Source organism: Pagrus pagrus (genome assembly GCF_965226575.1).
Source record: "Pagrus pagrus genome assembly, chromosome: 19".
Classification (NCBI taxonomy): Eukaryota; Metazoa; Chordata; class Actinopteri; order Spariformes; family Sparidae; genus Pagrus; species Pagrus pagrus.
Window position 1 is genome coordinate 12,648,346 of NC_140203.1, and position 16,478 is coordinate 12,664,823.

The window sequence follows — 16,478 nt, forward strand, 5'->3', positions numbered from 1 at the left end:
TTTTTAACAGCAGTGCAGCTATAAACCTGTGCATCTTTTCTGTCTCAACTATATGAAGGCTATAAAATCTAAAATAAGTGTGTTTTCTAGAGTCTGACTGATATATCAGTGGGCCAATATTGGCCTATCACAGACAAAGCAGTATCGGCGTAAATGTTCCCAATATGCACTGATACAAAAACTTTAGAGATTATAATGCAGGAAAAGATGTTTAGAGTAATTTCTTCTTAATAAATTCCCAGTAGGTGTGCTGGGTCATTTGAGACAGTAAAGTTGATTATTAAATTGTAACATCCTGCCTCCATTACATATTGGCCAATATATCGATGCCTGAATTTTTTTTCTTCCTAATATTTATACCAGTATCTGCCCCATACATATCAGTCAGCTCCAGCATTCACAGTTGAGAAGCTGCAACTGGTGATAACATGATCTGATAATATGTCACATGATTTGTCAAATTAAATAATGTTTTTTAATATTTACAAAAAGATTAAAAGGGATGTAAGGTGTAACAAAATACCATAGGTCTTATATACATATATACAATTTGGCTCATCTGTCAGTCTGTATGTTTGTGGTGAGTACTCACACTGACCGGTGGGCGGCAGCATAGTTTTCCACCTCGCCCAGTCTGCGGGAAATTAAGGAGACGAAGAAGAAGATGAATCACCGGAAAAAAACCTTTCACCTCAGCCGCTGTGCATGAGGTTGGCGGGCTGATACTTGTATGTGTGTAGGGTGTATTTGTTTAAATTTTGCTGAAGAACTGATGAACAAAACCTTTTAGACAAATAACTCAGCACTACGCGGAATCTTTTCAGTCAGGTAAACCAACGAGTTCACTTTGAAACACTTTGCTAGATAACTAAGCTAGCTTTTAGCTTACATGCTACATAATAAGGGTTTGATGCTAGCAGTCAGCTAACTAACCGGCGTTCTTACTTACTGGAGCTTGCTAACATCAGCTGCACTGGAAACATTCAACTTGTTGTAAGTGTTAGCAGTTGCACTCATTGTTGTGTATGGCTAACTTTGCTAACCGTCTCATGTGTAGATAAGTTGCCGGTGGTAGCCCAGCCATGCCGTCCAGCGCTGGACCCAGTAGCCCCGCCGCTGCACTCGCTGAAGCGCTGGAAAACTCAGCCCGGCTGATTGACAGACATCTGCAGGATGATCGCTGCTTTCCCGACCTGTCGGAGCTGCTCGGCGTCCCCTCTCACAGTAAGTCATGTGTGGCTACACCAGACAGTGGCGATCAAACTCAAATGCTTCTGTTTACATTCAGTCTGCCGTGATGAAAGTAAATGTAAATAGGTGTTGACTGCTGTTTTTGGCTTTAAAGGTTGTTTACACTCAGAAATAAGCACAATCCAAGAAATATTAGAGATATGAGACACTGACAGTGACAAAGCTTGTGCATTCCCTTGTCATTATACAAAACAGTAGCTTCAGAGTTATATGCCCCATGTCAGCTCATAACAAGACACTGATATTATATCAATCCTACAATCTGTAACTGTGCAAGTAGGACAGCCAAAGTCTAGCCAGATTTATTTACAGAAAGGAGATATCTATTCTTTACACATGTCATGCAGCATCTCTTATGTCTGTGAGAATCTGTTTTCCTCTTGAACATAAATTGCAGCAAACTCTCGCACATGTCCAACTTGCAAAAACAAATACTTGATGATTCTCGACTTTCATGAGGTAAATCGTTAATGTGTGTTTTTGCAAGTTGGGCAGTGCGCAGGAGTTAATTTGCATTTTTTGTCAACCCATCCCTCTCCTTTGTTTGTGTACAAGAGAAATGTATTATGATCAGGATTTGAAATTTGTTCAGGGAATGTTGCATAATCAGGCTTGTTGTTGATTGTGTTGATAGATATGCCATGTCTCTCTGGAGTGTCGGACATGGACTACCCCCTCCAGGGACCGGGTTTACTTAGTGTGCCAAACCTCCCGGAGCTCAGTGCAGTCCGTCGAGTCCCTCTGCCGCCTGAGCTGGTGGAGCAGTTCAGCCGTATCCTTTCAGTCATACAGAAAAAGAAGGACACTGAGGTTTCTGTCTGACATATAGCAAAAATGTTTAGCTGATTGCTTTTGGGATAAATGTCAGTTTCAACTTAACCGTTTTACAGATATGCAATGTAACTGCATGATGGGAGTTTTTCCTGAGATCTCTCGGGCGTGGCTCACTATTGACAATGACATCTTCATGTGGAATTATGAAGATGGGTAAGTTCATTTAGCTTATCTTTATTACTATGATTGTTTTTTGTGAACTTCCATTGATGATAAACCTGGAGTGATATGAAGAAAGTTATTTGTTTGTTTCTGCTGTATTCTTTGCAGAGGAGATGTGGCCTATTTTGATGGACTTATTGAAACCATTCTGGCAGTTGGCCTTGTAAAACCAAAACAAGGTATGTGAACTTAAACTTGTATTAATCGTGATTATTTTATTTGATCAATCTTAATGAGTTTTGTGTTTTCTTCGCAGGGATTTTGCAGCCACACATTCACTACCTCTTAGTTTTGGCCACTTCTGTGGATGTAGTGATTCTCGGGCTGAGCTTCCCCAAGAGCCAGGCTGGTGAGTCCTTCCTACAACTCTACCACGTTGACATGGCATTAGTGGTTTCCCTGTAGCCTGTGATTTAGAGCTGTAACTAGTGATTATTACTACTGTCAATTAATACAGATATCTTGTTTTGTAAAGAAATGAGAAAATATTCATATTTAAGAAGCCGAAATCAGACAATTATCATTATTTCTTTTAATTGATTATCAAAATAGTTGATATCAAATCGATTAATCGCTGCAGCTCTTATATGATTATTTAGATGCCAGAGAGGAAAATCTCTGTTTCGAAATTAAGATATTAGTGTTAAGAGTTTAACTTCTTATCCTGAATCCTCTGTAGAGTCCTGTAGTAAGATAATCACATTTTTCTGCAGTACCGTAAAAGATGCCAATCTGCTTTAAAGCTGCAAGGGGGCATGCAAGACATGGCTGCTCTCAGGCATAATCTAAATATGTTGCCACTTATGTAGTCAAATATGTACAAACAAGAGCCAGATATTCATAAGATAGGCAAATGTGGAGAGTAAGTATGGCTGATTTTTCCAAACAGTGGCATATTGAAACTGTGTTTCACTTTAGACCTGATCTGTTACTTGCATAGAAAAGTGAGATATTGAGGTGTCATATCCCACATTCTTGCTATGGCTTGTTTTTTACAGTGCTATTATCAGTGCCCTCATGTGTTTTAGTTTATCTGGGTCATCTTTGTGTTTCTCTCGCTTTGTCATAGGGTTGAACGACAGCATGTCTGGTGGGATGCAGCTGCTACCAGACCCCCTCTTCTCAATCCCCACGGACAACACCTACATCCTCTCCATCACCTCCACAGACCTGGGACGCATCTTTATGGCAGGAAAGGACGGCTGCCTCTATGAGATAGCTTACCAGGCTGAGGCCGGGTGGCTGAGCCAGCGCTGCAGAAAAATCAACCACTCCAAAAGCTCTCTGTCCTTCCTCGTCCCCTCTGTGCTGCAGTTCTCGTTCTCTGAAGACGGTAAGGAGAAGGATACATTTCTACATGCGAAAGACGTTTATGAACTATTTAAACGCCACTTTAACCTTTGGTTGCCCATGTCTCCACAGACCCCATCGTGCAGATTGCTATCGACAACTCCCGCAACACATTGTTCACACGCTCTGAGAAAGGTGTCCTGCAGGTAAGACGTTTAGTGAATTTCATGTTCCTGATCAGCTGACAACTATCAAATCTGTTGGCTAAAATAACTTACAATTTGTCTGTTTTTTAGGTGTATGACCTGGGTGCTGATGGGCAGGGAATGAGTCGTGTGGGAACTATGTCACAGAGCTCTATTGTTGCAGCTGCTGGAAACATAGCCAGGTATATCCGGGTTTGTTGAACCTCAAACTGTTTCACATCCTCTGTCAGTAATTTTCCTCATAGCAAGTAAGAACTCTCCTCTCTTTTCAGGACAATTGATCGTTCTGTCTTCAAACCGATTGTCCAGATCTCTGTGATTGACAGAGCAGAGTCCTCAGACTGTCACCTACTCGCTGTTACTCATGCAGGTAAAGATTTAAGGACAGTAGATAAGCAGAAAAAATAGGATATGTGTATAATGTAATGCAAAATGTTTATACTGATATCTTCTCTTTTCACAGGTGTTCGTCTCTACTTCAGCACCGCACCTTTTGCCCCTCTGCACCAGAAGCAGGTAGCAGTTCGACCTAGCCTGCTAGCTTTGGTCCATGTCCGTTTGCCACCAGGGTTTTCTGCATCTTCGACCCTGCAGAAGCCTGCAAAGGTCCATAAGGCACTACACAGCAAAGGTAAAACTATTTTTTCATGTTATTCTTTTCACATTTTAGTGCTCAATGTTCAGCTCACTGGTGTATAGGCCCAGATCTGCCTGTAATGCCACTTTATCTTTGTTTAAATCTCGCAGGCGTTCTGTTAATGGCTGCTTCTGAGACGGAGGACAGCGATATTCTGTGGTGCATCAACCATGACTCCTTCCCCTTCAAGAAACCCTTGATGGAGACTCAGGTTCGTACATAAACAAATAATGAATTCATAGAAAACCTTAGTTGTATCATCATTACTTGCTCCTCTGTACTACTGCTTGTTTATATAGGAAACACTGGTTTTATAGAAACCCTACAATGTGCCTGTCTTTTCTCTGTACTTTATTGCAGATGATGTCTAATGTAGATGGACACTCTTGGGCTCTATGTGCTCTTAATGAAGAGAGGCCAATCAAGATTTGTAGTCCTCTGAACAGGGAGCAGATCCCCATCACTGACTCACCTGTGGTGGTCCAGCAGCACAATATCCCTCCTCAGAAGTTTGTCCTTCTCTCTGCAAAGGTAAAAACTTCTGTTATGACTCGTTATGTCACATACTTAGTGCTCAGTCATTTTTTATTGTGACAAAATTTTAATTTGATTTTGCGCACTAAGTAGACTCCTTTCTGTCCTGTAGGGGAGTCATATCTTCCAAAAATTGCGTCCAGTAGACCAGCTCCGTCACCTGTTGGTGAGCTGCGCTGGAGGAGAAAGCGAAGACGTTGAACGCTTCTTCAAGCTGCACAGGGTACACAGCACGATATTCACTGTCTTCATATTTTATAATACCCTTAAACCTGTTAATGCCACAATAAAGCATATGTACACATATACAGTATATATTTGAGTTGTTAATCTGTTCTGTACAGGAGGAGCAGGCTTGTGCCACAGCACTCATCCTGGCTTGTTCTGGTGCTGCTTGTGACAGAGAGGTTTCACAGTGGGCCACCAGAGCCTTCTTCAGGTAACAGATTAAATTGTTTATACACACACACACACACACACACACACACACACACACACAGATACTTACACTTACTCACATTGTACACAAACTGAAAGCAGTTGCTCTTTGTTATGGGGCAGCTCTGGCCCAGGTGGTAGCACCACTAACTCTAAGGTTGTTGTTTGATTGCTCCTGATGAGCGGGTCGGCCCCTTTCATGTAGGCCTCTGCCATCAGTGAATGAATGTGTGTGTTGTAAAGTGCTCTGTGGAGTCGGTAATTTACCAATTACCATTCCTTGTCATAATCAGATATGGAGGAGAGGCACAGATGAGATTTCCCGCAGCCATGAACTCTCCCAGCACTGTTGGACCTGTGATGAGCTCTCCAGCACCAGGTAAATAATTAAATACTGAACGTGAAAACACTTTGCAGCTTAAGCTCCGGGGACATTGTGCATAGCCTCATGCACACGTTACATCTAAATGTTTGCAAATATTTGACTGATCGACTGAATAGGATATACAGACAAAAAACAATTCAAACATCACATTTGATAATAATATCCTAAAATTTACCTGTACATCTTTTTTAAATTTTTGTTTCTCTCCTCTCAGGCATCATGCCCCCAGCTTTGGCCACACCTTTTGCATCAATGCAAACTGGAACTGTCCCCATCACACCCATGTCAGCTGGCCCAGAAGTGATTTTCTCAGGGAAACACAACGGCATCTGTGTCTACTTTGCTCGCATTCTTGGGTAAATAAATTCACTTGTTGCATTGACACATATTGAATCAATTTTCTTGGTGCGAGCCTCAACATGTGTCTTTGGTCAGAGGTGTGGAAGCTAATGTGTCCGTCCTGAACATGTCATTCTCTCGTGCTCCTTGCTGACCTCGCTCTAACAGAAACATTTGGGATGGCAGTCTTGCTGTTGAGAAAACCATGAGCAAAGGAAATCAAACTGTTAGTATTGTAAGTATCACAATTCTAACAGGCATTTATTTGACTGTAAAATAGTGATTTTAAGTTTTTAGAATGATGCTAGCAGTGCCTAGTTAACTCTCAAGTGTTATCTGTTGTCTCCACAGTTGGAAAGCAGTGTTGGTTTGTTTGATCTGGAGTCAATAATTCTGGAGCTCAGCGGTTTGCGGGAGTTTCTTGACAAAAACTCTCAGTTCAGTCCATCCTCTCTAGGTGCTGCAAGGTAGGTTCTCCTTCTCAGCTTGCTTATTTCTTCTATTGAACTCATCAGGCTCTCACTGGCTACAAATGAAAAAATATGAATAAATGTATTTTCTCATTTTATGTCAGTATTGCTTGCATGAAAGTGCAAAAACAGGATCCAGATCTGCAAAAACTCTTGTTCCACATTCTTCCTGAACAACATCTGTTCTGCTCCCCCGTTAGTTTTACCTCCCCTGCCAACTTGCAGCAAAGGCTGCTGGGATTTATGCGTCCTGACGGTGCCAACTCTCAGCAGGTCCAGCAGGAGCTCCAGAGGAAATATCACAGTGAGTTATGAGTGCAGGTGTCCACGTTTTCCTGAATATTGTCATGAGAATCAATATTTTAAATATCAATGATGTTGTAAATCTTATTCAACATGAACAGAGTAGATGTGAAAAAAGAGATTAACTGTATGTTTCACTGAAGTCTTTAATCCTTCAAATTCCTGAAACCCTTGTCTCTTTGTGTATCCAGCAAAGGCTCAGGTCTATGAGAAGGTGTCCCTGCAGGGCATCCAGCAGTTAGTGCATCGCTCCTATCAGACTCTGGCCCTTTGGAAGCTTCTCTGTGATCATCAGTTCAGCCTCATTATGTCTGAGCTGCCAAAGGTACATGTGTGCACAAACGCTTCTGCTGTAGGACAGCTGCAGACGCCCATACGTCATCACTGCAGCATTCACCCACACGCCTTCCTGAATGTAGAACCTTTTTGTTTTCAACTAAACACCCGGTGTACAATCTGAGCCCTCCGTTCTCGGTGCATTCGTTGCTCACTCTGCCGCTTTTTCCTGTGTTTGTAGGAGTTTCAAGAGCAGATGAAAGGAGCAAGTTTTAAGGATGTAGTGATCCGGGGCAAGGAGCTGTCTGGAGCGCTCATCACAGCACTCATTAATGTCTACATCAAAGATAATGCCTCCGTGGATGCCGTCAGCAATCACCTGCGGGACATCTGTCCCCTGCTGTACAGCAGTGATGACAGCGTTTGCTCCAAGGTACACAAACATGATGGTGTGTCTGGGTTACTTTAAGGTGCTAGATTTAGTTAAATGTGTCAGCCTTTATTGCGATGACATAATTCTGCAGTTTTTGTGTTATTGGTGTCTTAGATGCCTCCATTTCTTGCAATCATCAGGATAATTTTCAGGCTCATCAGACCCATAAAAGGTATCGATTCACCCACATTGATTCATGTGTCCTAATAATGAATTTGTTGCTTTTGTGTCCCACTTAGGCTAATGAGTTGCTGCAGAGCTCCAAGCAGATTCAGAATAAAGTAGATAAAGAGAGAACACTGAGAGAGTCTCTACGGCTCTATCAGCAGATCAGCCAACACACCGACTTGCCGTTGGTCTGCTCCCAGTACAGGCAAGGTAGGAACACACAAGATTTTCCTCCTTTTTCTGTATTTGTGTACTTGTATTAGGTTAAATCACGTTGTTATTTGTTTTTTGGCACTAATACCAATGCTGTTGACTTAGTGCGTTTCTACGAGGGAGTCCTTGAGTTGTGCCTCACAGCGGCAGACAAGAAGGATCCACAGAGACTGGGGCCGCACTTCTACAAGAATGGAGAGCCTGAGGACGACAGAGTGGGACAGCAGGCCTTCCAGGAGAGGTAACACAACGGACCAGTAGCACATGAATCTGCGCAATTTTTGGCTTTGTTTGTCACCAACATTTTTCCCCCTCCTCTCTCTTCTCCAGACTTTCATCTTACAAGTGCATCACAGACACCATGCAGGAGCTTGTGAACCAAAGCAAAGCAGCCCCTCAGTCCCCCAGCGTCCCCAAGCAGCCTGGGCCTCCTGTCATGACCTCCGACCCTAACATGCTCAGTAACGAAGAAGCTACAGCTCACGTGAGTAAGAAGGGCACAGTTAAGTCTCTTTTCTTGTCACAGCAGAGAACATGGTCTGCATTATTAATGAAATGATACTGTTCTCTTGCAGTTTGAGCAGATACTCGGCCTGGCCCAGAGGTCTCAGGACGAGCTGTTTCACATCGCTCTGTACAACTGGCTGATTCAGGCCGATCTGACTGACAAGCTGCTAGAGGTAGTGAGTTTGTTTATCTGTGTTTTTTTCCCCCTGTTTGTACTTGAAACTTGCAACTTAATGCAGTTTTTGTTTGTGAATAATGTATATCCAGGATTTATGTTTCCTTTTTTATTCCTATTTAAATGAAAAATACCCAGATTAGAGTACATCAGACTGATTTCCATCCAGATATGAATGATACAACCGAACTTTGTTGTGTTTTCTGATGAATTAAGACACTTCACAGGTGTTTGGAGTAAGTGTTGGCAAAAGAAGGAAAACGTGCAAATGAAAAAAGTTGAAACAAAGTGCACGTTTTTTATCTGGAAACTTGTAGTATTGATTTTGTCATCCCTAATAGCCCTTTGTTGATCCAAAATAAGCATGTGTGATTATATTCCATCAGTCTGATGGATATTCCTTTTTATTTGTCCTCTGTTGTCCAGGTGAATTCTCCCTACCTGGAAGAACATCTGATGCATATGATCAAGCAGGACCAGAGTAAAGTGCACAATATGGACCTGTTGTGGCGCTACTACGAGAAGAACCGTAACTTTGGCAAGGCAGCTCATGTACTGGCGCGTCTTGCTGACATGCACAGGTTTGGACACACAAAAACTGGATAAAAGGGTTCATTCTGGTAGACTATCATCACTTAACATGAAGAAAAACTCTTCAGAGAAAACACATTTACTGTGTATACACTATAGGGACTCTTTGTAATTGTTAGCTTTTCTTATTGTTCAAAATTCCGTGTTGTCGTCCTCTGATCATGCAGCACTGAAATCTCATTGAAGCAGCGTTTGGAGTATATCGCTCGTGCCATCCTGTCTGCTAAGAGTTCCTCCTGCATCTCAGCTCAGGCCTCTGATGGAGAGTTCCTTCATGAGCTGGAAGAGAAGATGGAGGTATGCATGCGGTGTCGATGACAGTAAAAGAAATCAATCAACCAATGAAATTTAGCGTTGTAACCACTCTGTTTTTGTGTTTTGGTTCTCATCCTAGCTGGTGCGCATCCAAGTACAGATTCAGGAGACCCTGATCAGACAGTACTCCCATCATCCCTCAGTGAAAAATGTCATCTCTCAGTTGGACTCGGAGCTCATGGACATCACCAAGGTAACACGAGCAGAATACTGATGATCAGAGTTGGGGTGTATGGAGAATTTCCATTCCGAATAATGTTCTCTCTTGTAGCTCTACGGGGAGTTTGCTGACCATTTCAAATTGTCTGAGTGCAAGCTGGCCATCATTCACTGCGCGGGACACTCCGACCCGATCCTGGTGCACTCACTGTGGCAGGAGATCATGGAGAAAGGCAAGTGACATGTCAGCACCTCGCAAAAATATAGCCTTGAACCTTTTTTTAAAAAAAGCCCTTCAAATGTTGTATGTGATGTGTCAGTGATTGTTTTTGTCTTGTGCAGAACTGGGAGACAGTGTGGCCATGAGTCCAGTGGACAGGATGAGGTCCCTCAGTTTGAAACTGGTGTCACTGGGGAAGATTTATGCTGCAACTCCAAGATATTTCCCTCTGGGTAAGCAATCCTATCCCTGTGTCATTATGTTCACGTTTCCTCTTTTAGAATTTTCCAGCTTGCTGTTGACTGTTTTGTGAACAGTAATGTAATTAGTCTTCCCCTTTGCATCATTTATGTCAGCATGTCTCAGTGGTACAGGTCTGCAGGGTCACCCTGGTGCTCTAGGTGGTAGTTTAATTATCCTCTGATTACAGCCAGCCTGTTCAAACGTGTCCTCTCTGTGGAGACAATGATTTATTTTCTGTAAATCGCATGCATGCACAGAATCAATTTTGTCTGACACCCATTTGAATTGACAAATTGATGAGTTTGCCGTGCTAACAAGTGCCAATGTATCCTGTGCTTGTAGAGTTCCTTGTGAAGTTTCTAGAGCAGGAAGTGTGTCGGCTGAACTGGGACGTTGGCTTCGTCACCTCCACCATGCAGGAGATCGGAGTACAGTTGCCGCGTCTTCTGGAGGTCTATGACCAACTCTTCAAAACACGGGTACAGATAAAAGATCATGTTCAATTCATCACTTTAGTTTTGTTAAAATGAATATACATGATTATATATATCAGCTGTAGCTTTTGCGTATTGAGGATTAAATTTTCTCTTGCCTGTAGGATCCCTGTTGGCAGCGGCTGAGGAAACCTCTCCATTTGGTGGAGTGTATCCACGTGCTGCTGTCAGGATACGTGGATGATCCCAGCAGAGTGCCAACCTATGACAGGTAAGCACCGTCTGAGGAGCTGTTCAGCTGCTGGCCTGTGGTGGGCGCTGTAGTGTCGATTGTGCTTTAGAGGCAGCATGCACTATCATAGACGACGAGACAAGAACCCCTCCTACTTGCTCACTTTATTGTCATCTGCTCTAAACCGTGGTTGTAACCTTCCTCTGTCTGAACAGGAGGAGAAATGCTTTAAAACATTTTTATTTTGATAACACAGAAGAATTGAAATAACTGTGTCTCCAGTGAGAGCAGCAAAATTCAACAAGAGGCATTTTTGCTGTTTCTAGGCAACACATCATTTCTGTCAATCACTTTTGTGCTGCCAGCAGCAGATACACTCAGGCAGTCAAAGACACTGTAGACAGACTGATATAAAACACCAAAAGCCCGCTGGTGTTTGCCCAAGCTTGATGCTTATTGTTTGTGACATTGTAATTTCTCTGATTTCTCTCTAAGGTCAGATAGCTTTGCACCAAAAATACTTATTGCAGGGGTTTTGGTTTAAGGGATATAACTTCACATTTATTGAAGTTTGTCTTAAAACAGTTGAAAGGTTTATTGGTCTCTGACTGTAATTGTTCCTCCTGTCCATGCTGGTCATACTGACATCCACATTCTGTGTAAAAAAAAAATACACATCTGAAAATGAGGCTTCAGCATTCTGAGCCAAATCTAGTGGGATATCCACTATTTAACATGTACAATATATATTGAATTATTGGTTGGATAGTGGGAAATTTATATTTTTTGGCAAATTACTTTCGCTGACTTAACAAGACCAGAGTCTTACACTTTGATACAGTAGTGTACATTTAAAGAAAGACATCACGTTTGCATTCTGCATTACATGTGCTGCAAGGGTTCAGAGAGGAGGGGGAAAAGTCTACGAGTTTCAACAGCGTAAATCTTACTGGAGCTTTGCTCGGTACATCCACACGTACACGGGTATTTCTCAAAACAAATGCTTTTTCTATGCGCTTTGGCCTGTCATACACACATAAATAGCTTTTTAGGTCACTGAAAACTGAGCTTTTGGAAAGCTCCAGTCAGGCTGAAGATATTCAGAAACTCCATTTTCAATTTTTGTGTGTGGACAGCCAGAAACTGAGACTTTTGGAAAGGATGACACAGGCAGCAACATTTAGGCCATCAGTGTTTGTGGCATGATCTCGGAGAGTGTTATGAGTGTCTGAGTTTGTATAGTGACAGAATGGAAGTTATGTTGTTGAACGTTATATTTAGAAATACACAAACTTAGATCGATAACACAATACTGGAAAAAAGAGACAAAAGTTAGCACTTACAATTTATATGTTCCCCTGCCTCGTTCGTACAGTATATTTTCTGTAGCTAAGCAACCAGAGTACACAATCTGCTTCCTTTTTACAACGGCACGTGCATGCCCAGTGGAGGATATGAGTTATGCATTTTCAGTTGTGTTGTGTGAATGGAGATTATATCTGAAACGATGCTAAAATGCTCATCTGGGCAGATATTTGTTTTATTTATTCATTTATTTTTAAATACCTGTGTTCGTGTGGACTAGGCCTTAGTTTGTCTTACCCTCTGGTGTGAATAAACTACCAGTTATTGACTCTTAAATACAAAAAAGTGAACTGCTCGGTTATCTTATCTGTATTGGCTGTGAAAAACAGGCAATTATTTGGTTATTGCATCTCCTGGAAAAGATCAAACATTTATGCATCCCTGGATATCTTTGAAATACAAATTTCCCCCTTTTGTGTTACCCTCCCTCCATCACAGCACAGCCAGTAAACACTATCTGGGAAATACAAAGAGGGATTTTTGCACTAAAAAGACCAACTTTAGTTCATTCCCTCTTGATTTGATCGAACTGCTGAAGCCTCATTAGCTTCATTAAGGTTCCTAGTGTGTTACTGAAACTGTCACAACCTGAAATAAACCTGCAGTAAACTCAGATTAACAGCTTGTTTTCCCTCCATTTCAGGCGCCGTTTCACTAACGTGTGTCTTGACAACATCTGCGGATACCTGGTGGAGCTGCAGTCTCTGAGCCCAAACTCGGCCCTTCAGCAAACCATCGGCAACTTCAAGTCGCTGCAGGCGAAGCTTGAGAAGCTCCACTGACGTTACTAAGAACGTTCCTCGCAGGACAAAGGACAGGCGACCTCTGGATCGTACACTGCTGGCCTTAATGAAACAGCTGATTAAAAGTGAGATGAGATGATCAGCACACCTCTTTCTCTTCAGTCTGATGTGTTTCAGCTTCTTGCTGTTCTGATAAAGATGAGACCGAAGAGACAAGTTTTATAACTTATTTAATACATTTTGTTATACGTCTAAACATTATGCTGAACGCAACTTTAGAAAGCAAGACATTGTTGGTTATTTGCATTGTGAGCAAATAACAGTGTGTTTAGAAAAACATTAAATCAGTCTGAATTTGCAGGTCGGTTTTCATATATTGAAATTGCACTTATTGACGATTGATTTTGGATATTTTTTTATGAATCCACTTAGTGAACATACCTGACTAAAGCCTTTTGATCACATGGGAATCATTTTGATTGTCATAAATTTGCCTCCAAACATACAGTTCAGTGTTGGATGTTGTAATTATGTACATAACTTGGCCATAAAGTTTTCCTTTTGCCAAAGGTCATACACACCTAAACATTTTTTTTTTTTCTGCTTGTGTATTATTTACAGTGAGCATTTGGTCTACGTGTCTCATAAGTTTAACAGAGCTTGTTGTGTATGAGTTGAGTGCTTTTGTGTTTGTTTGGAATGTAGAACAAGTTTTTTAACATGCTGCAGTTCACAGCGCTGCGCTGAAAACTTCAGCCTGCTCTGAAGGAGAAAAAAATCATAAAACATTTTTATAAAGAAATAAAACTTGTCATCGCTTTTGTGTTTGAGCATGTTTTGAAAACACTATACAGACACTAGTTTTTACCTCTGAACCAACAAACGGGTTCTCTGGCACACATTGTGTTAAAATTAACAAAGCAGAAAGATGGATTAAATCGCTGACACCGCAGAGGGCATTCAATAATGGACTTAACCTCGTCACTGTTTGTTTTCGTAATTATCTTTAATTGAAATTGGCACTCAGGGTTTCTTAGAGTCACCACCAACAGGACAGTAATTGCTGAAGGTCTTTTTCACCAATTAGCTGTGCACTCTACTACACAATTATGTTTATTTGTAGCCGGATGGAAAATAAAATAATTTTTCCTTAATGCTGTGCTTATTTCACTCAACGATCCACAGGGTCAGTACATTTACACATGCTTATATAGAGTATACCATACACAACGTTAACCTGGTGAGATGTCAACTGAGATGTCCATTAAATCAATCTAACGTATGTATCGTCATAATTTTAAGTTTTCAGACTTCTGAATTATTCCATCACACATTTTGTTCTTGCTAAACGCACTGTCAAGAAGAAATACATTAAAATTCACAAAATGTGTTTCTTAAAATGTTTATTGTGGCACATGTAGCTAGAGTAAAGTTAGATTTCGAATCTCCAGTGTGAGCAGCAACATTATTGTGGTGCCTATTCTACAAACTTTTTACATCTGTTTGCTTTAGAGTATATAATAACCTTTGTTTCACGTAGCTTTTCAAAATAAAGTTATAAGGTGCTTCATTTTGATGTAAAAGACTTATATATCATATATGATGTACTCAGGTTCATTGTTATCCTGGACTATATTAACCAATTTTACACATTGGTGGGTGTACAGGTCATACTGCATATGTGGAAAAAGTAGTACAAAGCTTTTTGTGGCTCCATAGGAAGCGGAGTGTAATCTGATTAACTACCTGCAGTGAATTGGATACGGCTAAATTGGATTATGGGTAATGTAGACCCATGTAGATTAACAAACATAAAAAAAGTTAAATAGACAATGTGTTGCACGATTCATTTAAAAAAAAGAGGAAAAAAAAGCAGTACAATGAGGATCGTTCTAAGCCACGTTTACATAACTGCATTTTGAGTCCAAACAAACACTGGATGTGCTTGTCACGTCTCTACCTTTTGCAAGAGCAAGAAAGCTTCTTCACTCCGTGCAGGAATATGTAGGGGATGATGCAGGTGTAGGAGGCTGCGATATAGCTGGCCACCTCCACCACTATCGACGAGGTGTGGATGCTGTTAGTGATGCGCAGGAGCAGATGAGTCAGCCAGCAGACCAGGAACACGCTGGCTACAGCAACCACACTCTTGGCTGCCCTCACCTGAGAGCTCGAGCTTGGGTTGGGCTTAGCTGGCCTCTGGCTGGGCTTTGAAAGATTTGGTGGAGGTCCAGCTCTGCTGTCTGTGTTTGTCTGGCTGTTGAGGGGAGAGCAATTGGAGTTCGGACAGGAAGAAGCAGGCACGCCTGTATAAATGTCGGTTGGGGATGCAGAATCCTTGAGATCTTTTGAGGGGCCTGTACTGGAACCAGCACCATCTTGTCTGTTTTCAGTACTCTTCTTTTCATCCTCACCCATTTCCTTGGTAGTGTCAGAATTGTGACTCTGTATGCGTCGCTGGTTCTGGAGCAGAGTGATAACAATCTGGACACTGAAAAACACCATCCCCGCAACAGGGAGGGCGTTAGCCAAGGTTAAATAAAAGATCTCATAGGTTTGCTGGGCAATCGCATTAGGAAAGACGTCTATACAGTCTTCTTTGCTGTCGTTTCCTCCCTCCACTGTGATAAAGAAGAAGTGTGGGATGCTGAAGACCAAAGCCACCGTCCAGCTCCCAGCCAGCAGGCACCCCACCAAACACAGGCTGTCCAGCTGCACCGGTGCACCTCCCCGTTTCAGGGAGCCAACCAGCTTCTGGTACCAGAAGGCGCTGATGAAGAAGGTGGTGAAGATGCTGCTGGTCTCAGAGAGGTCGGCAGAAAAGCGAAACACGCCGCAGAAGGTTTCTCCCAGGAACCAGCGCCCAGCGAAGTCTGCCATGGTGTCTGGCAGGTCCACCAGGCAGTTGGTGATGAGGTTGGACGCGGCCAGGTTGATGAAGAGGACCTCATTGGTGCGGAGGCCAGATTTCTGCGCGGGCAGGGAGCGTATAGCCAGCCAGTTGTTCCCCAGGATCCCCGCCAGAAACATGAACGCTCTGATGATGGATTCAATCAGCTCTTCTGCATCCATCATTTTACAAGATCAGGTGGCAGCTTGTCTTTATCTTCACTGTGCAGCCGACTGGTCTCACAGTTTCAAAGCTCGTCATGTGGGATGCTTTATAGAGGAGGCTAAGAAGCCCGACCCCATCACACCGTAGAGTTCAAACACCTTGCAGTTTTGTTTTCCATTGAGGAGCTTCATCATGTAATCCCACTGAGAGGTGTACTTTTCGCATGATAGGCCCTCCCAAGGAGCTGAGAACAAACAGCAGAATCTGAATATTAACTGAACAACTGTGGCAATCCCCGATGAGCCACCAGTTGAAGCTCTGAGTCTGTGATAAATTGCCGACAAAATTAGTCTCCCTCGTTGTTTCTGTGCTGTGGCGCAGCTCAGTTTATGCTTCTTTGCTAAATCTGAGGAAACCGACTGAGCGGGGCACAGAGTGTTTGTCGGATTCTTGTTTATATTCCTGCGTGCAAATGGGATCAACTCTCCCAAAAAGCAACT

The 16,478-nt window shown here is 42.3% G+C and overlaps 2 protein-coding genes across 2 annotated transcripts; one reads left to right on the forward strand and one right to left on the reverse strand.

Annotated features, from left to right (window-relative positions):
• The first annotated feature begins 685 nt into the window (after positions 1-685).
• nup155 (nucleoporin 155) lies at positions 686-13,744 on the forward strand. Its single transcript, XM_084382369.1, has 34 exons — positions 686-828; positions 1,058-1,224; positions 1,886-2,023; positions 2,142-2,238; positions 2,356-2,426; positions 2,504-2,596; positions 3,317-3,580; positions 3,670-3,743; positions 3,834-3,925; positions 4,016-4,113; positions 4,207-4,374; positions 4,491-4,591; positions 4,741-4,911; positions 5,027-5,137; positions 5,259-5,353; positions 5,646-5,731; positions 5,952-6,093; positions 6,245-6,311; positions 6,428-6,543; positions 6,747-6,850; positions 7,041-7,174; positions 7,367-7,558; positions 7,798-7,936; positions 8,045-8,180; positions 8,270-8,423; positions 8,515-8,619; positions 9,048-9,202; positions 9,380-9,509; positions 9,607-9,720; positions 9,799-9,919; positions 10,029-10,139; positions 10,492-10,628; positions 10,748-10,854; positions 12,824-13,744. Exons 2-34 carry the CDS (start codon positions 1,083-1,085, stop codon positions 12,960-12,962), a joined length of 4,104 nt encoding a protein of 1,367 aa, XP_084238495.1. The 5' UTR covers positions 686-828; positions 1,058-1,082; the 3' UTR covers positions 12,963-13,744.
• Positions 13,745-14,879: 1,135 nt separating this feature from the next.
• On the reverse strand, positions 14,880-15,995 carry ora5 (olfactory receptor class A related 5; the record flags this gene model as incomplete). Its single annotated transcript, XM_084382847.1, has 1 exon — positions 14,880-15,995. One exon carries the CDS (start codon positions 15,993-15,995, stop codon positions 14,880-14,882), a length of 1,116 nt encoding a protein of 371 aa, XP_084238973.1.
• Between the last annotated feature and the right edge of the window lie 483 nt (positions 15,996-16,478).

Bases quoted from the DNA above. Each gene is read 5' to 3' on its own strand.
- nup155 (XM_084382369.1), top strand. From the start codon at position 1,083: ATGCCGTCCAGCGCTGGACCCAGTAGCCCCGCCGCTGCACTCGCTGAA. The intron at 2,597-3,316 runs GTGAGTCCTTCC...GCTTTGTCATAG, and splicing joins CTTCCCCAAGAGCCAGGCTG to GGTTGAACGACAGCATGTCT. The intron at 6,094-6,244 runs GTAAATAAATTC...TCGCTCTAACAG, and splicing joins TACTTTGCTCGCATTCTTGG to AAACATTTGGGATGGCAGTC.